Source organism: Medicago truncatula, chromosome 3 (genome assembly GCF_003473485.1).
Source record: "Medicago truncatula cultivar Jemalong A17 chromosome 3, MtrunA17r5.0-ANR, whole genome shotgun sequence".
Lineage (NCBI taxonomy): Eukaryota > Viridiplantae > Streptophyta > Magnoliopsida > Fabales > Fabaceae > Medicago > Medicago truncatula.
In genome coordinates, this window is record NC_053044.1 from 37,481,826 (window position 1) to 37,504,852 (window position 23,027).

The 23,027-nt window shown below is 32.7% G+C and overlaps 3 protein-coding genes across 8 annotated transcripts; 2 read left to right on the forward strand and 1 right to left on the reverse strand.

Annotated features, from left to right (window-relative positions):
* Positions 1 to 2,833: 2,833 nt before the first annotated feature.
* LOC11419137 (putative pentatricopeptide repeat-containing protein At1g12700, mitochondrial) lies at positions 2,834 to 5,701 on the forward strand. The gene is made up of 2 exons (XM_024779821.2): positions 2,834 to 5,424; positions 5,594 to 5,701. The coding sequence occupies exon 1, from the start codon at positions 2,942 to 2,944 to the stop codon at positions 4,358 to 4,360; it is 1,419 nt and encodes a 472-aa protein (XP_024635589.1). The 5' UTR covers positions 2,834 to 2,941; the 3' UTR covers positions 4,361 to 5,424; positions 5,594 to 5,701.
* Positions 5,702 to 6,068: 367 nt separating this feature from the next.
* Positions 6,069 to 7,120, forward strand: LOC11414812 (argininosuccinate synthase, chloroplastic; the record flags this gene model as incomplete). The annotated part of the gene is made up of 1 exon (XM_039831470.1): positions 6,069 to 7,120. A coding segment is annotated over one exon (495 nt), but the record flags the coding sequence as incomplete, so codon positions are not given.
* On the reverse strand, positions 6,970 to 22,852 carry LOC11414811 (probable inactive leucine-rich repeat receptor-like protein kinase At3g03770). Of its 6 annotated transcripts, none has more exons than XM_024779813.2 (13): positions 22,684 to 22,852; positions 22,386 to 22,488; positions 16,789 to 16,879; positions 13,399 to 13,570; positions 11,891 to 11,990; positions 11,694 to 11,784; positions 9,666 to 11,092; positions 9,266 to 9,399; positions 8,758 to 8,998; positions 8,348 to 8,559; positions 8,050 to 8,075; positions 7,769 to 7,880; positions 6,970 to 7,477 (listed from the first exon to the last, which is right to left on the reverse strand). In XM_024779813.2, the coding sequence occupies exons 7-13, from the start codon at positions 11,011 to 11,013 to the stop codon at positions 7,283 to 7,285; spliced, it is 2,268 nt and encodes a 755-aa protein (XP_024635581.1). In that variant the 5' UTR covers positions 11,014 to 11,092; positions 11,694 to 11,784; positions 11,891 to 11,990; positions 13,399 to 13,570; positions 16,789 to 16,879; positions 22,386 to 22,488; positions 22,684 to 22,852; the 3' UTR covers positions 6,970 to 7,282. The 6 variants fall into 6 exon arrangements, with proteins under 6 accessions (XP_024635581.1, XP_024635580.1, XP_024635583.1 ...); XM_024779812.2 differs by having other exon boundaries at positions 7,024 to 7,477; positions 11,891 to 11,993; XM_024779815.2 differs by lacking the exon at positions 13,399 to 13,570 and having other exon boundaries at positions 7,024 to 7,477.
* Positions 22,853 to 23,027: the final 175 nt, after the last annotated feature.

A 23,027-nucleotide genomic window follows, 5' to 3' on the forward strand; every position in this document is an offset into this window, starting at 1 on the left:
ATCAAGAAAACATCTAAATTACATCATAGTGAGTGTTATAATATCCAATCCATCAAAATTAACACATCTTTTTTAGTTTTTATCTAAGGTTGTGATTTTCTTGTCAAAGATGGTGTACATAATTGTGGTGCTGAGTGATGAAACATTTGTTATAGTAAATCACTCATTGATTATGTACACAAATTTGTAATAGAAGTGGATTAAGAAAGAAAGTTGGATCAATGGATTGAACATTTTTAAAGATAAATGATTAATTTGACAAAACAAAAAAGATAAAAATTTGCAGTTTTACCAATCATATAATTATTTCCACTCAATCAATTCAGATTCACGCTCAATCAATTCAAAGTGCAAAGTGATTAGGTTATAAAAATAAGAATGCAAAGTGGCCAGGGCCCAGGGGGCATTAATTTGTTAAACAAGTGTAGTGCTCAGAGAGGACTTTAAGCAATTTTGTAACAATAATACTATATACTGTGATAGTTATTACTCCCTCCGTCAAATAATAACTGAGCCATTTGCACAAAAAAATGTCCAAAAATAACTGAGTCATTTCACTTTTCAATACAATATTAAATATTTTTTTCCCTTTATAACTCTAATTAATACCACTTTCATCATTCTCAGTTCAATATATTCCACTTTACATTTATGATAGTGGAGAATGCACCAATACTTAACAAGTGCACTTAAAATTATTTTTCTCTCTCCTTCATTTATACATTTTTCTTGATACGTGTGAAATGAGCTTTTGCCTCGGTTAATCCGGGATGGAGGGAGTATATAACATATAATGTGTTCTATATAGTATATAGATATGCTATACTAATCAAAATGCTTGATAGATGAAAATTGACAGAATTGGAGCATGCAGTCAAGTACATTCCTACCCTTTAAGTATTTCAAAAGATGAAACATTGAAACAGTTGACATCTTTTGAAGCAGGTTGAAGCAAAACATTATAAATGACTGTTAGTGATAGTGAGAGTATCAAACTCCATGATCCCCATCAGCAGTTGTCTGGACTTGAGAAGCATACTGCAAGTTCCAAAGGACATCCTCAATCGATGGCCGACTCCACGACTTGGTAGATATACACTTGTTAGTTATAGAAATCACAATAGATAGAGATTCTTTGCAGCAAGTAGCTTGCAGAACTTGGTCCAATATTTGAAGGAAGCCTGTAAATTGGAGTATGCTGAATTAACTATCTTAGCGAGTTTAGCAGGATAGTTATGAGAACAATTTATATCTTATATATAAAAACAGTTTAACCGCATTCTACCTATGATTATAAAACAACTTATAGATAAGTGTTTATGATAAACCTATAGTCAATAAGCAATTAATTAAGCTGATTACTCATACACACCCTAAAAAAGTGAATTGAGCTAACTTGCAAACTTGTTTTTTCTGTAATTGGAAGGTTATATGATCAAGTAATCAGAACATGTTTTTATGTATATATACCGTTGCATTCAGTACAGATGCTTCTCTTTTAGCAATGGAAGGTCCAACAAGTACCTCAAGTAATATGAATCCGAAGCTATAAATATCATCCTCTAGCTTTTTCATTTGCCTGAAATCACCTTAAAATCTGAAATGTTTCAATGTGTTTTGGAGGTTTTTATGGGATATTTATGTTGTTTGGATTCTATAAAGTGCACGAGAAGCGGTCAAATATTTAAAGTAAAGATCATTTGGATACCAATATAGTTTGGCTTCTACTTAGATGATTAGCATTTTAACCATTTGGTGGAGGGTTTAATCTTTGACCAATGCATAAGAAAAATCAATTATTGAAAGATGTCAATCTCTTAAATAGATCTTAATTATCTCAAAAGTATTAGTCTTCACGGTTGCTTTTTTTCCCGATTTTATTTTATGTTATAAAACGTCAGTATTATACGGCTTTTATACTTAGGGGGTGTATTGGATTAAGATTTTAAAGGACAATTTTTGTTTAAAAAAGTCTTGAGAATTTTAAAAGACTTTGCAAAATTTTGATGACTTTGATGATTTTAAAAGACTATTAAGGATTTCAATGGATTTAATTCATAAGATTTTAAAGGATTTGAAATGATTTTATGTATTTCAAGAGATTTCAACAGATTTTATGAATTTTAAGAAATAATTGAAAAAAATATCATAACACACTCTCTTTCACAAAATCTCAATAAAGACTCTTTTATTTATTTGATTTTATTTTTTACAGGAGAGCTAGAGCTACAAAATCTCAATAAAGTCTCTTTTATTTATTTTATTTTATTTATTACGGGAGAGCTAGAGCTAGAGAGAAAGAGAGTGAAGGAATCAGAGAGAGAGAGAGAGAGAGAAGTTTTTTACGGGAGAGCTAGGGAGAGAGGGAGAGAGAAGGAAGGGGAGAGAGAGAGAGAGGAGAGGAAAAGAGAGAGTAAGAGAGAAGGGATGAGAGAGAGGGAGATATACTAAAATCCTAAAAGAAAAAACAATTCTAAGAAGTAAGAAATCTCATGTTTTTATAAAAGACTTTTTCATGCTAAAATTTCACTAGAAAATCCCTCAAAATCCATCAAAATCTGATTTATTAAACAATCCTTCGAAATTTGAATGATTTTGAATACCACTGGATTTTTTTTAAGTGATTAAGAGTCTTGATTGAATACCACAAGACTTTTTTTAAATGACAAAGAATCTTGATTGAATACTTTTTCATGATAAAAAAGTCTTTCAAAATCCCTTAGAATCATGATCCAATACACCCCTTACTTCATTTGTTAAAAAAAAAAAGTGCATATCGCCTCAGCCTCTCCCTCTCCCCCTCCCTCTCGCAGCTATAGACATCGTTAAGCTTTGATAGGAAGAGGCATTCCAGTCTATCAAATGTCGATTCATTCACAATAATAATAATAATAATAATAGTAATATCAATGTTGATGATATCGTTTCCTCATTCCATCACATGCTCCAAATTTCTCCAACCCCGCCCATTCTCCAATTTAACCACATTTTAGCTTCCCTTGTTAAGATCAACCATTACCCTACCGCTATTTCTCTTTTTCGTCAATTAGAATTCAATGGAATTAAACCATCTATCGTCACTCTCACTATTTTGATGAATTGTTACTGCCACACCGGCGGAATAACTTTTCTCTTTTCAATACTCACCAAAATTCTCAAGATGGGTTACGAGCCCAATTCCATAACATTCACTACCCTTATCAAAGGCATGTGTCTTAACGGTCAAGCTTACGAGGCTCTACTTTTCCACGACCATGTGGTTGCACATGGATTTAAGCTGGACCAAGTTAGTTACGCTATCCTGATGAATGGGTTATGTAAAATGGGAGAAACAAGAGCAGCTATGCAAATGCTGAGAAAAACATGGGTTAACGCTGACGTGGTAATGTATAGCACAATCATTGATAGTTTGTGTAAAGGAAAATTTGTAACCGATGCTTATAGGTTATATTCTGAAATGATTGCCAAGGGGATTTTTCCAAATGTTTATACTTTTAGCATACTAGTTGACGCACTATGCAAGGATCGAAAGGGGAAACAAGCTATGAATTTGTTGGCTATGATGATGAAAAAAGGTGTAAAACCGAATGTTGTTACTTATGGTGCTATAATGGATGGATATTGCTTAGTTAATCAAGTGAACAAGGCTTTAAATATATTCAATGTGATGGTCCAGGAGGGAGTGGAGCCGAATGTTTGGTGCTACAATATCATTATTAATGGATTGTGCAAGAAAAAAAGGGTGGATGAAGCCATGAATCTCTTTAAAGAGATGCATTGGAAAAAGATTAATCCTGATGTGGTAACTTACAATATCCTTATTGATGGTTTGTGCAAATTAGGGAAAATCTCAACTTCTTTGGAGCTTGTTGATGAGATGCGTAGTATAGGGAAAACGGTCGATATAATCACTTATAATTCTTTATTGCATGCTTTATGCAAAAATCATCATCTCGACCAGGCAATTACATTGGTTAAGGAAATTAAAGACCAAGGTATTCAGCCAAATGTTTGCACATATACTACACTAATTGATGGACTATGCAAAGATGGAAGACTTGAGGATGCATATGTGATTTTTCAGGAGATTTTAACTGAAGGCTATCATATAACTGTTTGGACGTATAATGTTATGATAAATGGGCTTTGTAAGAAGGGTTTGTTTGATGAAGCACTTGCCTTGTTATCAAGAATGGAAGACAATGCTTGCATTCCTGATGCTGTAAGTTATGAAACAATTATTTATGCTCTCTCTGAAAAAGGTGAGACAGTTAAGACAAATAAACTTCTATGTGCAATGATTGTGAGAGGTCTTTCTAAAAGATTAAAAAAAAAAGTTAAGCTGTTGTTTAGTAACTAATTGTTATTTTAGATTCATTTTAATATTGTATAAAAGAAATATAAGTTGAGGGACTCCAAGGTGTCTTAAATTATATGTTCTCGTTCGTTATTACATTCATTCTGTAACTACTTTTTAAATTGCACAAGTTAACTTATGCAGTTTTTACATACTTTTTTAGCTCCATAGATTAGTAGATCCTCACCTCTTTCTATAGTGAAGTGTTGGCTTGTCAGGTTAGCAAGAATTAAGCACACAAGATACACAGAGGAAATAGAAACTTTGGGGATTACTATTTTCAATGAATTTGGGTTTGTATGTTTATGTCCAAATTATATGTAGTGGCATATATTGTTAGATGAAATCTGTGTATGTTTCACATACAATCTGTACTTTCTATAAAAACATTATGAAAAAGAACCAGAATTATAAGATGGCAGCACGTGACCTTAATTTCAATTGCAAGGGAAGGGAAGGACAGAGACAATTACAGATACATGTGTCAACTCGTATAGTTCAAGTTTCATTGTCATTACAATAGATTTTTAACAAATTATCAATTGCCGTTCTTGTCAAAATTGTTGGTTATAATTTAGTCTAATTCTGTTAATGATGTTTTTTTTACGTTTAGCATGACAACTATTGCCGATCTTAATGACAAGTGGGCTGCATATGCGAGTCTGGAGGATGGAATGATACACCCAATTTTTTTAATGTTGCTTAAATGTTTATCAAGCAATTAGGGATCTAAGAGTTTAAGCCTTTTCATTTGTTTTAATTTTGGTTATTAATAAGGGGTAACAAATCATTTCTGCTATTAGGCTCACACACCAATTAATCATGCCAATTATTTTTTTCTACCGTGTTACATATAATTATTTATAATTGTTAAGGTTCAGTTTGAGCTCTCCTTTTTTGCTCTGAATCCCAAGTTAAATGTTCTGGCTCCATGGAGGGAGTGGATATTACAGGGAGAGAAGATGCTATTGAGTATGCCAAGAAGCATAACGTTCCGATTCCTATAACCAAAAAATCCATATATAGTAGGGATAGGAACCTTTGGCACATAAATCATGTCTCATGAGGTAAGTTTTCAAGTTATCTTAATTGTAGACTGGTAGTCCGGAAGCTAGTTGATGATAACAAATACTATGTTTTATGATTTGTTGTCACGGCATACTTATTTCTAATGTAAGATCACATTCAAAAGTGAAGACATTTTCTCTTATAAATTTCCGATTTGTGACAATGAAGGGTGATGTTTTGGAAGATTCAGCAAATGAACCAAAAAAGGATATCTACATGTTGACTGTAGACCCAGAGGACGCTCCAAATCAACCAGACTAAGCATGTTGTTAACAGCAAAACCTCCTTTACTTATCTTGTTTGAATTATTTTGTTAACAATGTTATTTATCGCCTTATTTTATTAAAAATTTTGTAACCACGTGATTAGTAGCAACATGGTTTTTATTGTCTATTACGACCACAATACGGCAGCAACTGAAATTTCATCAATCGTATTTGAGCATGATTATTAAGGATACCAACATGGATGCAACCAAGGTTTTAAAAAGGTCTGTGATCTAGGCTGTGACATCATGATTTTTGATGTTGCTGCAATTGTAACAGGATTGCAATTAAGCCTGCGTCAGCCGCATTTGACTGTGAGTCTTAGTGATATCAAGGATCACATTCGCAGCACAACCACAACCATTACTGCAATTTAAAACATTAGTTATTGCTTTAACTGTTTCCCGTTTACTTTCACTACTCGGAAAATCTGTTGCAGATATGTGGAGATAGGATTTGAGTCAGGCATTCCAGTGACAGTGAACGGGAAGAGGCTATCCCCAGGAAATTTGGTTGCTGAGCTTAATGAGATAGGTGGAAGGCATGGAATAGGCTGTGTCGATATAGTTGAAAACCACATTGTAGGCCTGAAGAGCCGAGGAGTTTATGAAACTCCAGGTGGCACCATTTTCTTCACCGCAGCAAGAGACTTAGAGAGTTTAACACTCGATCGTGAAACACTTCAGCTTAAAGACTCGTTAGCAATTAAGTATGCAGAGTTAGTGTATGCTGGAAGGTGGTTCGATCCTCTTCGTGAGTCAATGGATGCATTCATGGAAAAGATCTCAGAGATTACAACAGGTTCAGTGAGTTTGAAACTGTATAAAGGCAGTGCTTCTGTGACGGGTCGGAAGAGTCCTTCTGTTAATTAAAAATCTTTGTTCATTCAAAAAGGTAAACGGCATCTTTGATTTATCGAGATAAAATCTAAATTGCATTATTATAATTGATACAATATTTAAACCATAAGTTAACATGATTTTTCTTTGTTTTCATCGATGATTGTGATCTTTGGTGTCAACGATGGTATAATTATGGTGTTGAGTAGTGAAATATTCTTGATAGTATATTGTTAAATGATCATGCATAAAAATTTGTAACATAAGTTGACTAAGAATGAAAGTTCGTTCGACCATGTAAGCAATTTTTAAGATAAAAAGATAAAAACTCCTTTAAAACTGTAAAGGACCTTGGTGCAATTTTGCCACTAACTTGAGTATTGCTACTCAATCATTTCAGATTCATACTCAATGAATTCATAGTGCAAAGTGGTCAGGGTGCATAAATTTGTTAACGAACTCTAGAGTTCACAGAGGACTACAAGTAATTTTATAATGATAATTCTATGAGTAATATATAGTATATAATACATAATGTATACAATACTATACTATATACTTTACAAATCAAAATGCTTGGTTGATGAAAGTTGACCGAACTGGAGCATACAGCCAATACATTCTTACCCTTTTAAGTATTTCAAAATATGAAACACCGAAACAGTTGACATGTTTTGAAGCAGGTTGAAGCAAAAAACTCAGAACTGACTCTGTCGCTGATGTAGTGGGAGTATCAAATCCTGTGATCCCCGTCAGCTGTTGTTCTGGACTTGAGAAGCATACTGCAAGTTCCAAAGGACATCCTCGATCGAAGGTCGACTCCACGACTCGGTAGATATACACTTGTTTGTTATAGAAATCACAATAGATAGAGATTCTTTGCAGCAAGTAGCTTGCACAACTGGGTCCACTATTTGTTTCCACTCATCTTGACTACTGAAGGAAGCCTGTAAATTGGAGTATGCTGAATTAACTATCTTAGCAGGTATATATAAAGCACTTATTTAAATGTTTGGGAACTTATATTAATAAGCTTATCAAGATAGCTTATGAAAACAATTTGTATCTTGTATACAACAATTTTAACCACACTCTCCGTATGATTATAGAAGTAACTTATACATAAGTGGTTATATAATAAACCCTTAAAAAGTGATAATTGTGCTAACTTGCGAAATCATTTTTTTGTAATTGGAAGATTATATGTATCAAGTAATCTGAACATGTTTTATGCATACCATTGCATTTAGCACAGCTGCTTCTCTTTTAGCAAACATTGAAGGTCCAACAAGTGCCTCAAGTATTATGAATCCAAAGCTATAAATATCATCCTCTAGCTTTTTCATTTGCCTGAAATCACACATGTTGAGGATCTTAAGGAATGATTCACATTAACTTATCAACTACATTTGTTTTAACAAGAATGTTGACAAATAGATATTTTATCTAGAAAAATTCCTTGAGTAATAAATTGAAAGAAGAAGAAACAAAACCATATCATCTATATGAGAATCCTCACCATGAATTAGGGCTTTCTCCTATGACCTACAAACCAAAAGACAAATCATAAATACAGATTCGGTAAAAAAAAACAACCATAAACACGGATGAAGATAGACAAGGTACTACAAGCACAAACAAAGACACAGACGTTACACCAACATTGACACGTCAACACTGATAATAATTTGAATATAACCACGTGTGTCGTGTCGGTGTCGGAAACTGGACAATCTTTCAATCTGAAGTGTCGGTGCTACATGCAAGACCACCAATATAGTGAAAAGCTGGACAAAAAAGAGAGGAAGAAAGCATACCCCACTTGCATCAGTTTCTTCTGAGACAATGGACAATCCATAGTCACTCAACTTTGCCATCCAATTTTCATTAAACAAAATATTGTTGGTCTTAAGTCTATTTCTGAAGAAACCAGGTATCATTCCAGTGTGTAAGAAGTGAATAGCCTTAGCAACACTAATTAAAACTGACAATCTCTCTGACCAATTGAAAATCTTGCCACAACTATCTCCTGCACATACAGTATAAACACACTTAAGTATAATGCACAATACAATAAACAGTTTCAAAAACTAAAGGATTTTGAAGCCTCCACAACACGTGATCACGGACTGAATTTGTTCATATTTTCTCACAATACCTAGCAATGTAACTTGACTGCAGCTGCAATTTAAAACATTGAAAGAAACAGTATACATTCATAATTTACCTGAGAGATAGGTTTGGAAATTCCCATTTGATACACATTCATAAATGAGAAAGACCTTTGAATCGTTACGCTCTCCTAAAATACCATCAATGCAGTGTCCCAATAGGGATATCAAATGCGTGTGGCGGAGCTTTGCAAGCAAATCCAGCCTCAGTTTGAAATTCCGAATTGAGTACTTTTTTGATAAAGGTATGCACCTTATTACAACAGGTATCCCATTCTCCAGTTTTCCTTTGTAAAGCTGCAATATCAGTTGAGAAATTTTCATTAGCATCAGTTTTTTTTTTTCATGAGTAGTATGAAAAGTTTAGTGTTTTTAAATCGCGGTCGTGGCAGATATAACATCAAGCGCAGTGGCATTAGAGACATCAAAAAATATTAACGTTGTGGTCTAGATTGTTTGTTTATCAAACATTAAACTTAATCACATTCATTTTTCTTTAGAAAATAGCGCTGTTTTAAATTTGGATACTACCTCATTCCAAAAAAATTAAAAATTGGATACTACCTTCCCATATATATTTTCACCAAGAAAAGTAGAATTGTCAAAGTTATTTGTTGCTTCCATAAGCTCCTCCAACGAATATGATCGACACGATGGAAGGTCTTCTCTGCCTAACTTTGCAGCTTCGGAAACATATCCTGAAAGTATTAACAAAAAAAAAAAAAAAAACTTCAGTCAATATTCAAGTCCTTCAATTTAACACACATGCCTAGTAGCGTACCTTCAATGTCAAATTGTTTTACAATGACAACCAATAACAACATGTTAAGACAACAAACAAAACATAATTATTTTTAATTTAAAAACTGTCAAATATGATGTGGCAAATTGAAGAGTTGCAATTGTGTGACAGTGTAAAATAACTTTACACGGATGGTGCATAACATAAACGAAAACAACATACTTGCATTTGCAATAAGCTCACATGAGAACCCTGCTGAGTAGCTATCTTGAACTGATTTATGCAATAGGTGCTGCTCTGCAATCCCTCTAGAGTAATACCTCTTACATATAACAACGATGCATAAACCAAAAAGGACAATGATAACAAGAATTCCAACAATGACACCAACAAAAATTCCAACTCGGTTCGATTTCTTCTTATCAGGAGCTTCTGCGCAATAAGATACTGCATGCTGATGCTGCAAAGTACCAGATAAACAGTTTCCATCACTCTCCACAGCTCTATTTTCTGACACATTGCTTAGAGAATAAGGCAAGGCTCCAATTAGCCTATTATTTGATATGTCAACAAAACTAAGATTGCGGCCACATCTAAGAGAATTTTGAAGTGTTCCACTCAGCATGTTGGATCCCAAATTCAAGTAAATAATGTTAGGCAAAGAAAAAAGTTCAGAAGGAGTAGCTCCTGTGAGTGTATTGAAGGAAATATCAAGGTGCTGAAGACTATTTAGTTGACCATAGCTTTTTGGAATTTGACCTGAGAAGGAATTCCGGTTGAGGAAAAGCGATATCAACCCTTTAGGCAATGCAGGTAAATCAGAATCTAACTCATTTTCTCTTAAATCTAAGTGTTCCAAACTACTCAAACCAGTAAAGTCTTGTAAGCTTCCGGATATCTGATTTCTTGACATGTCAATGTTAGTCAAAGTTGTGATACTAAGGATTGAAAATGGAAATGGACCCTTCAACTTATTGTTCTTCAAACTAAAAACTGTGAGATTACTTGATGAATCAAACAAGTTTGGGATAGTACCATTGAAGAAGTTATCACCTAACATAAGAATTTGAAGGCTGACCATAGTAGAAATTTTTGGAGGGATTGATCCATAAAGATAATTAGAACTCAAATCCAATTGTTCAAGTGAAAATAATCTATGAATTCTATCAGGAAATGGTCCCCAAATTCCCAAAGAAACAAGATGAAGAACTCTCAAGCTAGTTAACCTTGCAAGAGTTGCAACAAATGAGTCCATTGAGAAGCTTTGTGATAGTGTTTGATTTGGAATAGCAAAACCATCAAAACCTCTACCCTTGTTTGGCTTATCACCAAAGATAGAAAGCTCTATGACAAAATTGTCCTTGCATGAGACTTTGACTTGTGTTGAAGGGATAAAGCAAAGTTCTGTCCTACGATCTTTCCATATTTCTAACTGTGTTGGATATTCTAAGTGTTTTTGTAACTGCAGAAGAACTTGTATCTGAGAGGATTGTAACTGAGCAATGCAACTTCCCACATAAAAGACATACCAAACATAACAGAACAGCAAAACCAAGTCATAAAACCCCATCACAAACTTTTATTGGAAGTGCTTCAAAGAGGAGCAATAGTAACTAGCACATGTAAAGAATCCCAATGGAAAACATCTCCTAAATAAATGAAAAGGAGGCACCATTAAAGTAGTTGAAAACTAGAAACTAACACCAAACAACAAAAATAACAATAATCACTTCTTATTTTACTAAGTGAGATCGACTACATGTATCAGAAGATACCATAAAGTTCTATTGTAAATTATATCCACGGAAAAATCATTGACCTCAAAGTCATTCTTAATAGTTTTTGGCTTTTCTACCAATTGGAATACTTATTATCTCATCTACTATCTTTACTACATAATCTATAGGTTTGCTCGACACGTGTCTAGAGCCCTAGACTGCCTAAGTTGAGATTCAACATTTTTTTCAATACAGTATAATATGAGGATGATTTGCATGGAAACTAAAATTGTATACCTCATTTTGTATTGTTCGCAAGAGGGTAGTTGTGCAAACATTAATGCATGTTGATAGGAGTACTTAAAAAACAATTGAAGTGTTGAAAAAAAATGACACACCCAAGATGAATATTGTTGGCTATAAATGAAGGAAAATAAGTGTACTACACCTCAGAATCCAAGATATATGAAAAGAAAGATCAAGTTTGGTGTAGCCTATGCTCGGAATCCAATACATGAAAAGTGGGGTATACCTGAATTTAATGCATTTACTACTTCCACATGGTGCTCTTTCTTCTGAAAGCAGCAATAATGAAGGGTGGCCTAAGACTAAGTCCTTTCCTTCTGAAAGAAAAGTTATGAGGGAATTGTACAGTTATGATTATGAATATGATTCTTATGAACAAAAGAACCAAAACCAAGCATAAAAAAAGTAATGTGCTTTCCTTACTTTGGATGCTATTTATTTCAGGTCATGTTCAAGTATACATCAGATAGATAATTTTCAACTGGGGTGGTTTCAGATTCAAATCTTTACAAAGAATGCTTCTCTGCTTCAGTTAAGAAAATGGATATTGATGAAAAATTAATATAGTTATTTTAGGTAACAATTCTCAACCAAAAATAAAAATGGAATATAAGTTGTGAAGCACAGAAGACAAAGTAATACAAACATATGAGTGATGGGCCATGCTGGTGTGTTTCTGATATGAATCTAACAAGCTATGAGGTGCAATATGGTGGTCCCACAATGAATGTCTACATCTATCTATCCTTCAATTTTCACTTTCTCATTTTTGCATTACTTGAGTGATGGGTCATTGAAAGTATTTAGACTTGAGATTAAGACTTGTGTGTTTTAATAGCTAATGAAAACTTCATGTTGCCAAATATGTGTTGTGTTCCTCCTATCTATCTATCTTAGTCCTTCATTTGGCTTTTGATTATTTGAGAGAGTGAGCTTTCTTAATTCTTGTTTCTAACTTTGAGAAAAGGACAGAAGTTGATTAGAGTCACATTTTGGTCCCTAATTTAATCCATAACTAGTAAGTAAATTAATAAGTAGTTTGCATATGTACAACTGCATTGATGTTCTTAAATATATGTAAATTTTAGGGATCAATTAAATAGAAAACATATAAAATAAAAGCAAATTCAAAAAATAAAAAATGATTGGAAAATTTAACAAGTTGCGTTGTAAATGAGTAACACTATACATTGGACACTAGGGAGTTGGACAACTCAACTGGTTTTGAGTTGTTTAATTATACTTGATTAATTCTTTAAATTTTGTTTGTCCCTTGTAGGTTTTTAAGTTTTATTACGTGTAGACTTTATCCTTTTTAACATATTCTATTACAAAAATACATAGATATTTGTTACGTTACTAATGTGACAAAAACGAAGTTGACCATTACTTATCATTCGTCACCCATTTTCATTTCTTCCTTGTACCTCTTGCCCATTTTAAATATAAAGATCGTGCGAGAGAAAAGTTAAATTGGTTTCCACTAAAATGGGCAAGAGTTACGCATAAGAGATGAAAAAGTGACCACGTCAATAACATACCAACTCACGCGTGTATTTTTGTAATGTAATTGATGTCCTAGAGACATTGGTTGGTTAGCATTTCCCATTTATAATATATGTGTAAAAAATAATAATGTGGTACACATAATGAGATTTTAAAAAGACATGAAAAAAGAAAAAAAAAAAAGCTAAACACGCTGAATATAAAAAAGAAAAAGCTTCTTTAAGATGTGAAAAGAGATGAAAAAGAAGTGAAGAAAAAGAAAGAAAGAATTCAAGTGGTAAAGAAAGTGTTGTCATTATCCTTATCAAACCACTAATAGGAGAGCACTAGCATGGCACAGTCATAAAAATGTTTTTCTATGTTAAGATAACAAACCAATGTGGTAAATTGCATGGGCAGATATTGACAACAATAATCATACATACTTTGTCCTTGGAACTTGGGTTGGCAGCTTATCATGCCAATACAATGACAGCCTGTCACTGCATATTAGAAGCACACAATGCTTATTTTCCTATGGCCTCCACATGCATCTTCTTGGGGATGAATGAACTCTATTTGGGTGATTTCATGGCAAGCATGATGTACTCATCTCTTCTGTCCCAATCGTAAAAGTTGAAATTTTAATATCATTATGATTATGATCGATAGGTTGAATAAATAAATAAGGATTGAAGGTTGCCATGATTTATTCATCTCTTCTGTGCAAATGCACACTTGGACAAAACAAAATTTTATTGTTCATAGTACACAGTAACTTTTTGGAATGGAATGATACCGCGCATACTTTTTAACACATATTTTTCAACGCGTTCATTTTGATTGGTTAAAACTTATTACATCAAAATGAATTCGTGATTTGATAGGATTAATATGAATTTTAATCACTTGATTTGGATTTGCATAAATTAAATTTAACCCATATTTATCAACAACTTTTAACACAATTTGGATGGTTAAAAATCAATATTTATTTATATTTTCACTTTAGCACAAACTCTAGAGTACAGCTAGGAGTGAGAATCTTGTCAAAAAAAACTAGGAGTGAGAATAGGCCAGATTGATCGACAAAGATCTACTACATCGAAACCTCGTATCATTTTTTTTTAATAATAGAGAAGACTATGAATTTTCATAAGTTTATTTAGCTAAAAAAGTCATGCTACAAATCATAAAAAAGTCTTTTAGATTTGCAATATTTACTTAAGTAAATATGAATACTATTTATTATTATTATTATTATTATTATTATATTATATTTTGTACTTTTGATTAAATTATAAATTTGTTAAATTTTTCGATGATTTAAGTTTATTAGTCTATAGTATTATAAATTATAATTGAAATATGATATCATATATAGTAAAATTCTCTAAAATGTCATGTTAAATATTAAAAGGGAGTTTGATATCATTGGTTTATTAGTTTGTTAACTTATTTAAACATTGATCATATTACTTATTTAAATAAATTAATATCAAATAAAATATTAAACAAACTAACAAGTCGTATCAATCTTTTTTCTTAAAAAAAGGTCATATTAGACTTTCAAAAGGTTTGGCTCATAAAAATTAAGTTTATGACATGAAATATTTATGCTTTAAACTTTTTGACATACCAGATTTAGATCTCGTAAAGTTTAACTCGACCTAACTTATTTCCACCACTAAATAAGACAACTTTGAAAAGAAAAGAAATAACAAGATTTAGTGCATTATTGTAGGAGGGGTGGAGTGGGGGCAGTGGCGTTGTCAGGACCCTGGGTCAGGGGGTTCAAACCTTTGTAATATAATTAATAATTATAATAATATATTAAAAAATAATACATTCGAAAAATTACATTGTACTAAATTTAAGTTGTACTAAAAAATTTGCAAAGATATTCTACAATTGTCATCTAAGCAATTTTATGTTATGAATGTGTGGAATAATCAATTTTTTTTTATCAAATTTATCAAACACGTCTCTATCAATATAAGTAATGAGACAATCTTTATCTATTCATCCTTAATTTGACTATGAATAGAAATTGTTTTATAATACTAATAAAATATAAAATTTTACTTTTCCTATTAACATATATAAAATTAATTATCTTTTAAATTTATGTATAATTGTCAATATGATTTATGTAATTTATGATGGATGGAGGGTTAAATTTTAGGTGCAAAAGTAGTACTAACAACTCACGTTAGTTAAGCAAGCAAAAAGCTAGGTAGGTGCAGGAAAAAGCTTTGAACTCAATAGAAAATGTTTAATGTCAGCCTTAAATAAATTGAAAGAGTCAATAGATATGTACACTACACCATGTTATTGGACAGTATGCTCCAACGTGTGCAACTTTACCGTTACAAAGAGAGAGTTGGTGCAAGCCTTATATTTAAGGGGGTTCAACATGGAAGAAACCCAAAATAATAGGAGTAAATTAAAGGGTTGAGGGGGTTCAGCTGCATCTGGCTCCGCCCCTGAGTGGGGGTATAAAGGTTGAAGAATTTGGCAACCAAAGTGGTTATAAAATTGGACCAAATATTTTTTTGTACAAAATTGGACAAACTTTAATAACATAATTACTTTTTCCACCTTCTCACACGCCCTAATTTTTTTTACATAAATGTTTATGGGGTTTCGGACTATATAATCTGAATACAGTTTGAATGTGTTTGAATTATATAATCAGAAATATGCTTATACATAAGCGGCAATCAGAATCTTTTTCATTTCAGCCGTTGCGAATTTCACTTTTAAAAATAACAAAAAACAAAGTAAGAAATCAAATAAATCTAATGAAAAAAAAATTGGATTTTTATGAGAATACGAAAAAAAATTAAAAATGAAAAATGAGTATAAATGATGGAATTTTGGATTTTGGGGGGCGGAGTCACGTAAGAAGTCCCTTCTACGAAAGTCTTGATCCATGATTTTTTTTTTCTAGCAAAATTTTTGAGCGATCTGATAAAGTAGCCCAAAATCCATATTTTTTACTAATAGCAGATAACAATGATCTAAAACAAAAGGATAAGAGTTAGAAAAATTAATATGATCCTTAAACTAGCTATCCATGTTACAAACAGACTCAAAATTTATGTTGATACAATTCGGATTATATAATCCGAATTGTTTTTTCCCATGAATAAGGATGTTTATGAGGTGTACGAATTCTATAATCTGGAAAAAGAAAAAGAAAAAAAAAAGGACACACCCTATTTTTTTAAGTTTTCAGATTATAAAACTCGAATTGGTGAAAAAACTCATTTTTCCATCCGATAACAAAGGAAAATCTTAATTCATAATATAAAATCCGAAAGCCACATAGACATTTTCATAAAAATTATGGCACGCGGAAAATTGATAGGGTGAGAAAAGTAATAGTCCTTTAATAATGGACTCAAATGCATTAGGGCCGTTTGAAATTTATACAATGTGGCCACTTTTCCACATTATTTTGCTAAGATGAAATTTTTTAGTGAAGTTTGCTATGATGAAATAAAGAGTTTAATTGTGGTAGGTTGACGGTCTAAAACTGTTTTGTACACACAATCAATTAAAACACAAGTAATTGCCACGTCAACTGTTTTAAAAACAATTAAACTAAATTAAAATTAATAAAAAGAAATAGATAATAATCGTGATACGCATATGTTTACTACCTTCCACCATCTCTCTATCATATTCTTCTCCCAAGAACTCTGCTATATTGTTTTCCCCTAACACAAACTCAAGTGCAGTTTTTCGAAAGAAAACAAAATACATAGATAAATCCATGCTCTGTAATGGAAGATTGAACATTTTTATGGAAAGAAAAAAAAGTTGCTTACTTCGCAGAAAGGTTCTTGTGCCCTATCAATAGTCTTTTAATTTCTTTGTGCTGCCTTCTTCCTTCTATCAGTTGAAGTTTCATTGGCGCTCCTAAAAATGACATCGGGTAAAAATTTGATTGATTATTTTGCTAAGATGAATATTTTTGGTGAAGTTTGCTATGATGAAATAAATGGTATGCTTGGTAGAAAAGATATGATATTGAGCTAGATAATAATAGGATACGGTAAAGATAAAATTACACTGATATTATTAAATATTTGATGTACATATTATTAGAATCAATTATGTTTATTGTATATTTATTAGACATTATTGTATATTCATTAGGTATTCATTAGTTTCTATATCAGAATCAGAAACAATTATATATCTATCACAATTGTATATTCATTTTTCTTTGCAGATTTGTCATCATTCCTTTGGCATGATCGTTTGGGTCATCCGGGAGAAAATGTTTTAAATTCTCTTAGGCAAAATAAGTTGATTGAATGTAATAACTCTAGAAAATTACATTCTCATATTTGTCATTCATGTCCTCTTGGTAAACATGTTAAATTGTCTTTCATGAATTCTCATAATAGAAGTTTGTTGCCATTTGATATTTTACATAGTGATGTATGGACCTCTCCTATTTTAAGTTCAGTTGGTCACAAATATTATGTTCTTTTCTTGGATAATTATTCAAATTTTTTGTGGACTTTTCCAATGTCACATAAATCCCAAGTTTATCCAATTTTTGAAAAACTAAGAGCACACATCAACACACAATTTCAAAGAGAAATTAAAACAATTCAATGTGACAACGGCGGTGAATATGTCAATAGTAATTTTCAAAAAATGTGTGAAGCTAATGGAATTGTTTTTCGTTTGTCTTGTCCTTACACATCTTCTCAAAATGGTAAATCTGAACGAAAAATACGGTCCATTAACAATATTATTCGAACTTTATTAATTCACGCGTCATTACCATCTTCATTTTGGCACCATGCTTTAGAAATGGCAACATATCTCATGAATATTTTACCAAGCAAAACTATTGATTTTGAGTCACCTCTTAAAATGTTGTATCACAAAGATCCTTCTTACAATCACTTACGAGTGTTTGGTTGTTTATGTTTTCCTCTCTTTCCTTCATCAAAAATACACAAACTTCAACCTCGTTCCACAAAATGTGTGTTTCTTGCGTATCCGTCAAATCATCGAGGCTATAAATGTTTAGATTTATTGTCAAATAAAATTATTATTTGTCGTCATGTCTTATTTGATGAAAATACTTTCCCATATGCAAAGCTGCACATTCCTCAACCTAATACATACACTTTCCTAGACAATGAGTTGTCCCCTTATATTATACAACATCTAATGGACCAAACCCAAACTAGCCCACCTGATCCTCAACTGGCTCATCAGCCAAACCAAATCACTTCTCCTTGTCCAAACTCACCAAATATCACCTCACCTCCACAATCTAACCCCACTAGTCCCATCCAACAAAATCTTCCTCCCATATTTCAACCAACTTTACAAGCTAACACAAAACCTATCACTAGGAGTCAACATGGGATTTTTAAACCAAACCAAAAATATTATGGTTTGCACACCCATGTTACAAAATCCCCTCTACCTAGGAACCCTGTGTCTACACTTAAAGACCCAAATTGGAAAATGGTCATGGATGATGAATATAATGCTCTAATTAAAAATAGGACGTGGGACCTAGTACCTCGACCACCTGATGTTAATGTTATTCGGTCCATGTGGATTTTTAGACATAAAGAAAAATCTGACGGTACTTTTGAGAGGCATAAAGCCCGACTTGTAGGTGATGGTGCAGGTCAACAGGTTGGCATTGACTATGGAGAAACTTTTAGCCCAGTTGTAAAACCAGCTACTATTCGCACAGTTCTCAGCATTGCTACATCCAGATCTTGGCAAATTCATCAGTTGGATGTCAAGAATGCTTTTCTTCATGGTGAATTGAAAGAAACAGTGTACATGCACCAACCTTTGGGATTTAAAGATCCTGAAAACCCCCATCATGTATGCCTTCTTCGCAAATCACTCTATGGGCTTAAACAAGCTCCTCGAGCTTGGTGTAAGCGATTTGCCGACTACGTGTCATCTATTGGTTTTTCTCAAAGCAAATGTGATCACTCTCTTTTCATGTACAAGAAAAACACTCATATGGCATATATTTTACTCTAGGTTGATGATATTATTCTCGCCACGTCCTCAGATGATTTGCGACAATCTATCATCTCACTACTCAGTTCTGAATTCGCTATGAAAGATTTGGGACCCTTAAGTTACTTCTTGGGAATTGCAGTCACTCGTCACCAACAAGGGTTGTTTCTCTCACAAAAGAAGTATGCTGAAGAAATTCTTGCACGTGCTGGAATGTCCTCTTGTAAGCCGTGTCTAACCCCAGTTGATACGAAACGGAAAATGAGTGCCACAACTAGTAATCCATGTAAGGATCCATCTCTCTATCGTAGTCTGGCAGGAGCTCTTCAATATCTCACCTTCACTCGTCCTGATATCTCCTATGCAGTACAACAAATATGTCTCTTTATGCATAATCTGATGGAAGACCACATGAATGCTCTTCGACGTATCTTGCGCTACATTCAAGGCACAAGCCAATATGGTTTGCATCTTTATCATTCATCCACTACTTCCTTAATTTCATATACAAATGCTGATTGAGGTGGGTGCCCCGACACCAGACGGTCTACTTCTGGATACTGTGTCTTTCTTGGAGATAACCTGATATCTTGGTCATCTAAACGGCAGCCCACCTTATCCCGATCTAGTGCCGAAGCCGAATACTGTGGAGTTGCCAATATGGTCTCTGAATCATGTTGGCTACACAATCTTCTCCTTGAATTACAGTGTTCTATTCACAAAGCAACCATGGTTTATTGTGATAATGTCAGTGCAATTTATCTCTCTGGTAACCCGGTCCAACATCAAAGAACAAAACATATTGAGATGGATATTCATTTTGTTCGCGAAAAGGTGTCTCGTGGCCAAGTCCGAGTTCTGCACGTACCATCACGATATCAAATTGCAGACGTTTTCACAAAAGGTCTTCCCTTGATATTATTCCAAGATTTCCGTGACAGCCTCAGCATTCGTCCACCTCCCGCTTCGACTGCGGGGGAGTATTAGAATCAATTATGTTTATTGTATATTCATTAGGCATTACTATTAGAATCAATTATGTTTATTGTATATTGATTAAGCATTCATTAGTTTCTATATCAGAATCAGAAACAATTGTATATCTATCACAATTCTCATCAATAATAATCAGGGGTATGCCTAATGAATATACAATAAACATAATTGATTCTAATACATATGATAATAAATCGGATAATATTATATTATCATATTTTCCTATACGACATGATATATATATTATGTTTAAATAATAAATTAGTATCTCTCCAAAAAAAAAAAATTAGTCATATGAAACACTACCATATATATATTTTCTTCCTGCTTTCAAAAAAATAAATAAACAAATATATATGTATATATGTATATTCTTAAATTACAAATAATACTAAAATAACTAAATAAACAATTTAATTTTTTTAATATTAGTAAATAAACAATTGTATTACATATGTTAGATAAACTAAAGGCTTAATTGATCTGCCGGTCCCTTAACTTATTTCTTTTATTCAATTTGGTCCCATAAATCTTAACTGTCGCAAACACATCCCTTAACTCACCTTTTGTTAATCAATGTGATCCCCTCAAAAAGGAGATCGTTGGATAAGGGAAATCTACCAGATCTTATGGTGTATCACACCCACCTGATTGACTTACTTTCTTCATCTTCTTCATTCTTCATCATCTTCATTCAACCTTCATCAATCATCATAAAATAAAATAAAAAATCATTCTTCTGCGCTTCAAAACACCTGACACTTTTTTTTCTTCATATTCACAGTCAAATTCCAAAACGCACAACATCGCAATATATAACTTAGAGCTCAACTTTTGGGATGATTTTTCAATACCCATCAAAAGAATCGTGATTTCTCAAAACCGGATACCTAAATTCAAACCCAGAAAACCAAAATAAGAAATCTAAATCCAAATTGGAATGAATCTGAAAAGGAAAAAAAATGAATCGCAACAGAAAATGGATTTGATATGAAGGGATCCAGGAATGAAGAAGACGAAGGTGAACAAAACTTAGAGTTTAGATTTCTTAATTAAATTGAAAATATGGGTTTGATTTTCAAGAATTTGTTTATAAGAAAGAAGGAAGAAATTCATCATATCTGCGAATGCGTTACTGCTAGTTGGGGTTTTTGAGATCGCCGTCGACGCCGACGAAGATAGCCATGGGTCACTCATTTGAAACTCTCACCCCAAGACCTATGGTCCTGGTTCTCGCAATTGCGGTGTGTGTGGAAACTCTCATGGATTGATTAAAAACATCCAAGCTGCAAAACGATGCCAGGATGATTTTAGTTATTGAAGAACTTATAATTTTGTTCAGGCAATTATCAAACCTAAGTTGTTAGACTAAAAACATATTTAGTTCCTACTTGGTTGTGGAGTTATTTTTTTTCTCTTTATCCATCACTATAATTATAAATTGATTATATGATTTTTGATGGAGTTGAAATGATGAGTTTTTTAAAGAGAAAAAGTGGATGGATTTTTCTAAGTTTTGATTGAGTTTTTGTATGAAGATGATATAGAACAAATGAAGAGCAGAAAAATTTGTGCAGTGATTTATTAAAAAAAAAAAAAGGAGTGTTATTTTATTTTACGAAGATGATGAAGGTTGAATGAAGATGATGAAGATGAAGAAAGTAAATCAATCAGGTGTTGGTGATACACCATAAGATCTGGTAGACTTCCCTAATTGAACGATCTCCTTTTTGAGGGGATCACATTGATTAACGAAAGATGAGTTAAAGGATGTGTTTGCGACATTTATGACTTATGGGACCAAATTGAATAAAAGAAATAACTTAAGGGACCGACAAATCAATTAAGCCTAAACTAAATAAAGATACCACATATGTGTTATCTTAAATGAAATTTTTCTATGACATAATTGATAAGACTTTAAAATTTCATTAGTACAATAATTCAACTATTTATAATTTATTAAATTAATAAAAGAATAAATATTTTTTATTTTGAAAAATATATTTATTCTTTATTAATTTATCTATGTTGTCGAATTAAAGATGTAATTGTCAAACCATAAACTGTGACAATGTCTGAACAAAGTTAGTTGTACAAATTGTGAGTCGTTGGATAAATAAAGCTCATGCTTCTTTTTTATTTATATTCACATATCTTGTAGCATTTGATGGCTCAATTTTAAATATCACCGAGTCCATCTAACTACATGTTTGGATTGTCGATGAGTTTGACAAAATCACGATGCATCGTTATAATTTTGAATAAACTACATTTTAAAACTTCAACAAAATCATGGTGTCACCAAACTCACTATCAATCCACACATTCACTGAGAAGCAATAACGAGTTAAGAAAAGCTAGAATCTATGGATAATTTATTTTCACCAGATATCTGCATTTTAGAACATACCTGCTTCGCAACATAGTCCATGACCTGAGCTGCAGTGATGTTGCTTCCTGGCTTTCTTACCACAAAAGCCATTGGAATTTGCCGTACATCTTCATCAGGATACCTGGTCCCCAAAAGATTAGTCGTAGATTTAATGAACCTTCTTAATATTAGACAGGCATGTACTATGCTAAATAACAATATACATTAAATAACAATTTAACACAAAAGATAACAAATGAATTGAAAACAACTTCTGATTTGCTTTTGAACACACACATACTGAGACGAATGATTGATTAAAGCAGTAGATACATACGGGACTACTGCAGCATCAGCAATTTCAGGATTGGTATGAAGTATGTGCTCTAATTCAGCTGGGGGAACCTGAAAAAAAGCAAGGAAATGTAAATATAGAAAATGATATCTTCAAAAATATTTGTCCCTTCACAATGCATCGCCTGATAAGCTTTGTATTAGATCAATTCCTTTAGTCTATCGTAACAGTGTGATTCTTGATGAGTATTGATTTCCAAACCTTTCTTGCACTGATACAACAATGTTCTTAAAAAAAGTTCCATATTAATAGACTAAACAAGTAAACAAATGGAATATCAATTAATTAATTGGCACAAACTTTTCTAGAAATGATACAGAATAAAT

Bases quoted from the DNA above. Each gene is read 5' to 3' on its own strand.
- LOC11419137 (XM_024779821.2), top strand. From the start codon at position 2,942: ATGCTCCAAATTTCTCCAACCCCGCCCATTCTCCAATTTAACCACATT.
- LOC11414811 (XM_024779813.2), bottom strand. From the start codon at position 11,013: ATGGGGTTTTATGACTTGGTTTTGCTGTTCTGTTATGTTTGGTATGTC. The intron at 8,999-9,265 runs GTAGTATCCAAT...CTGATATTGCAG, and splicing joins GTGAAAATATATATGGGAAG to CTTTACAAAGGAAAACTGGA. The intron at 7,478-7,768 runs GTATGCATAAAA...TCCAATTTACAG, and splicing joins CAGCTGTGCTAAATGCAATG to GCTTCCTTCAGTAGTCAAGA.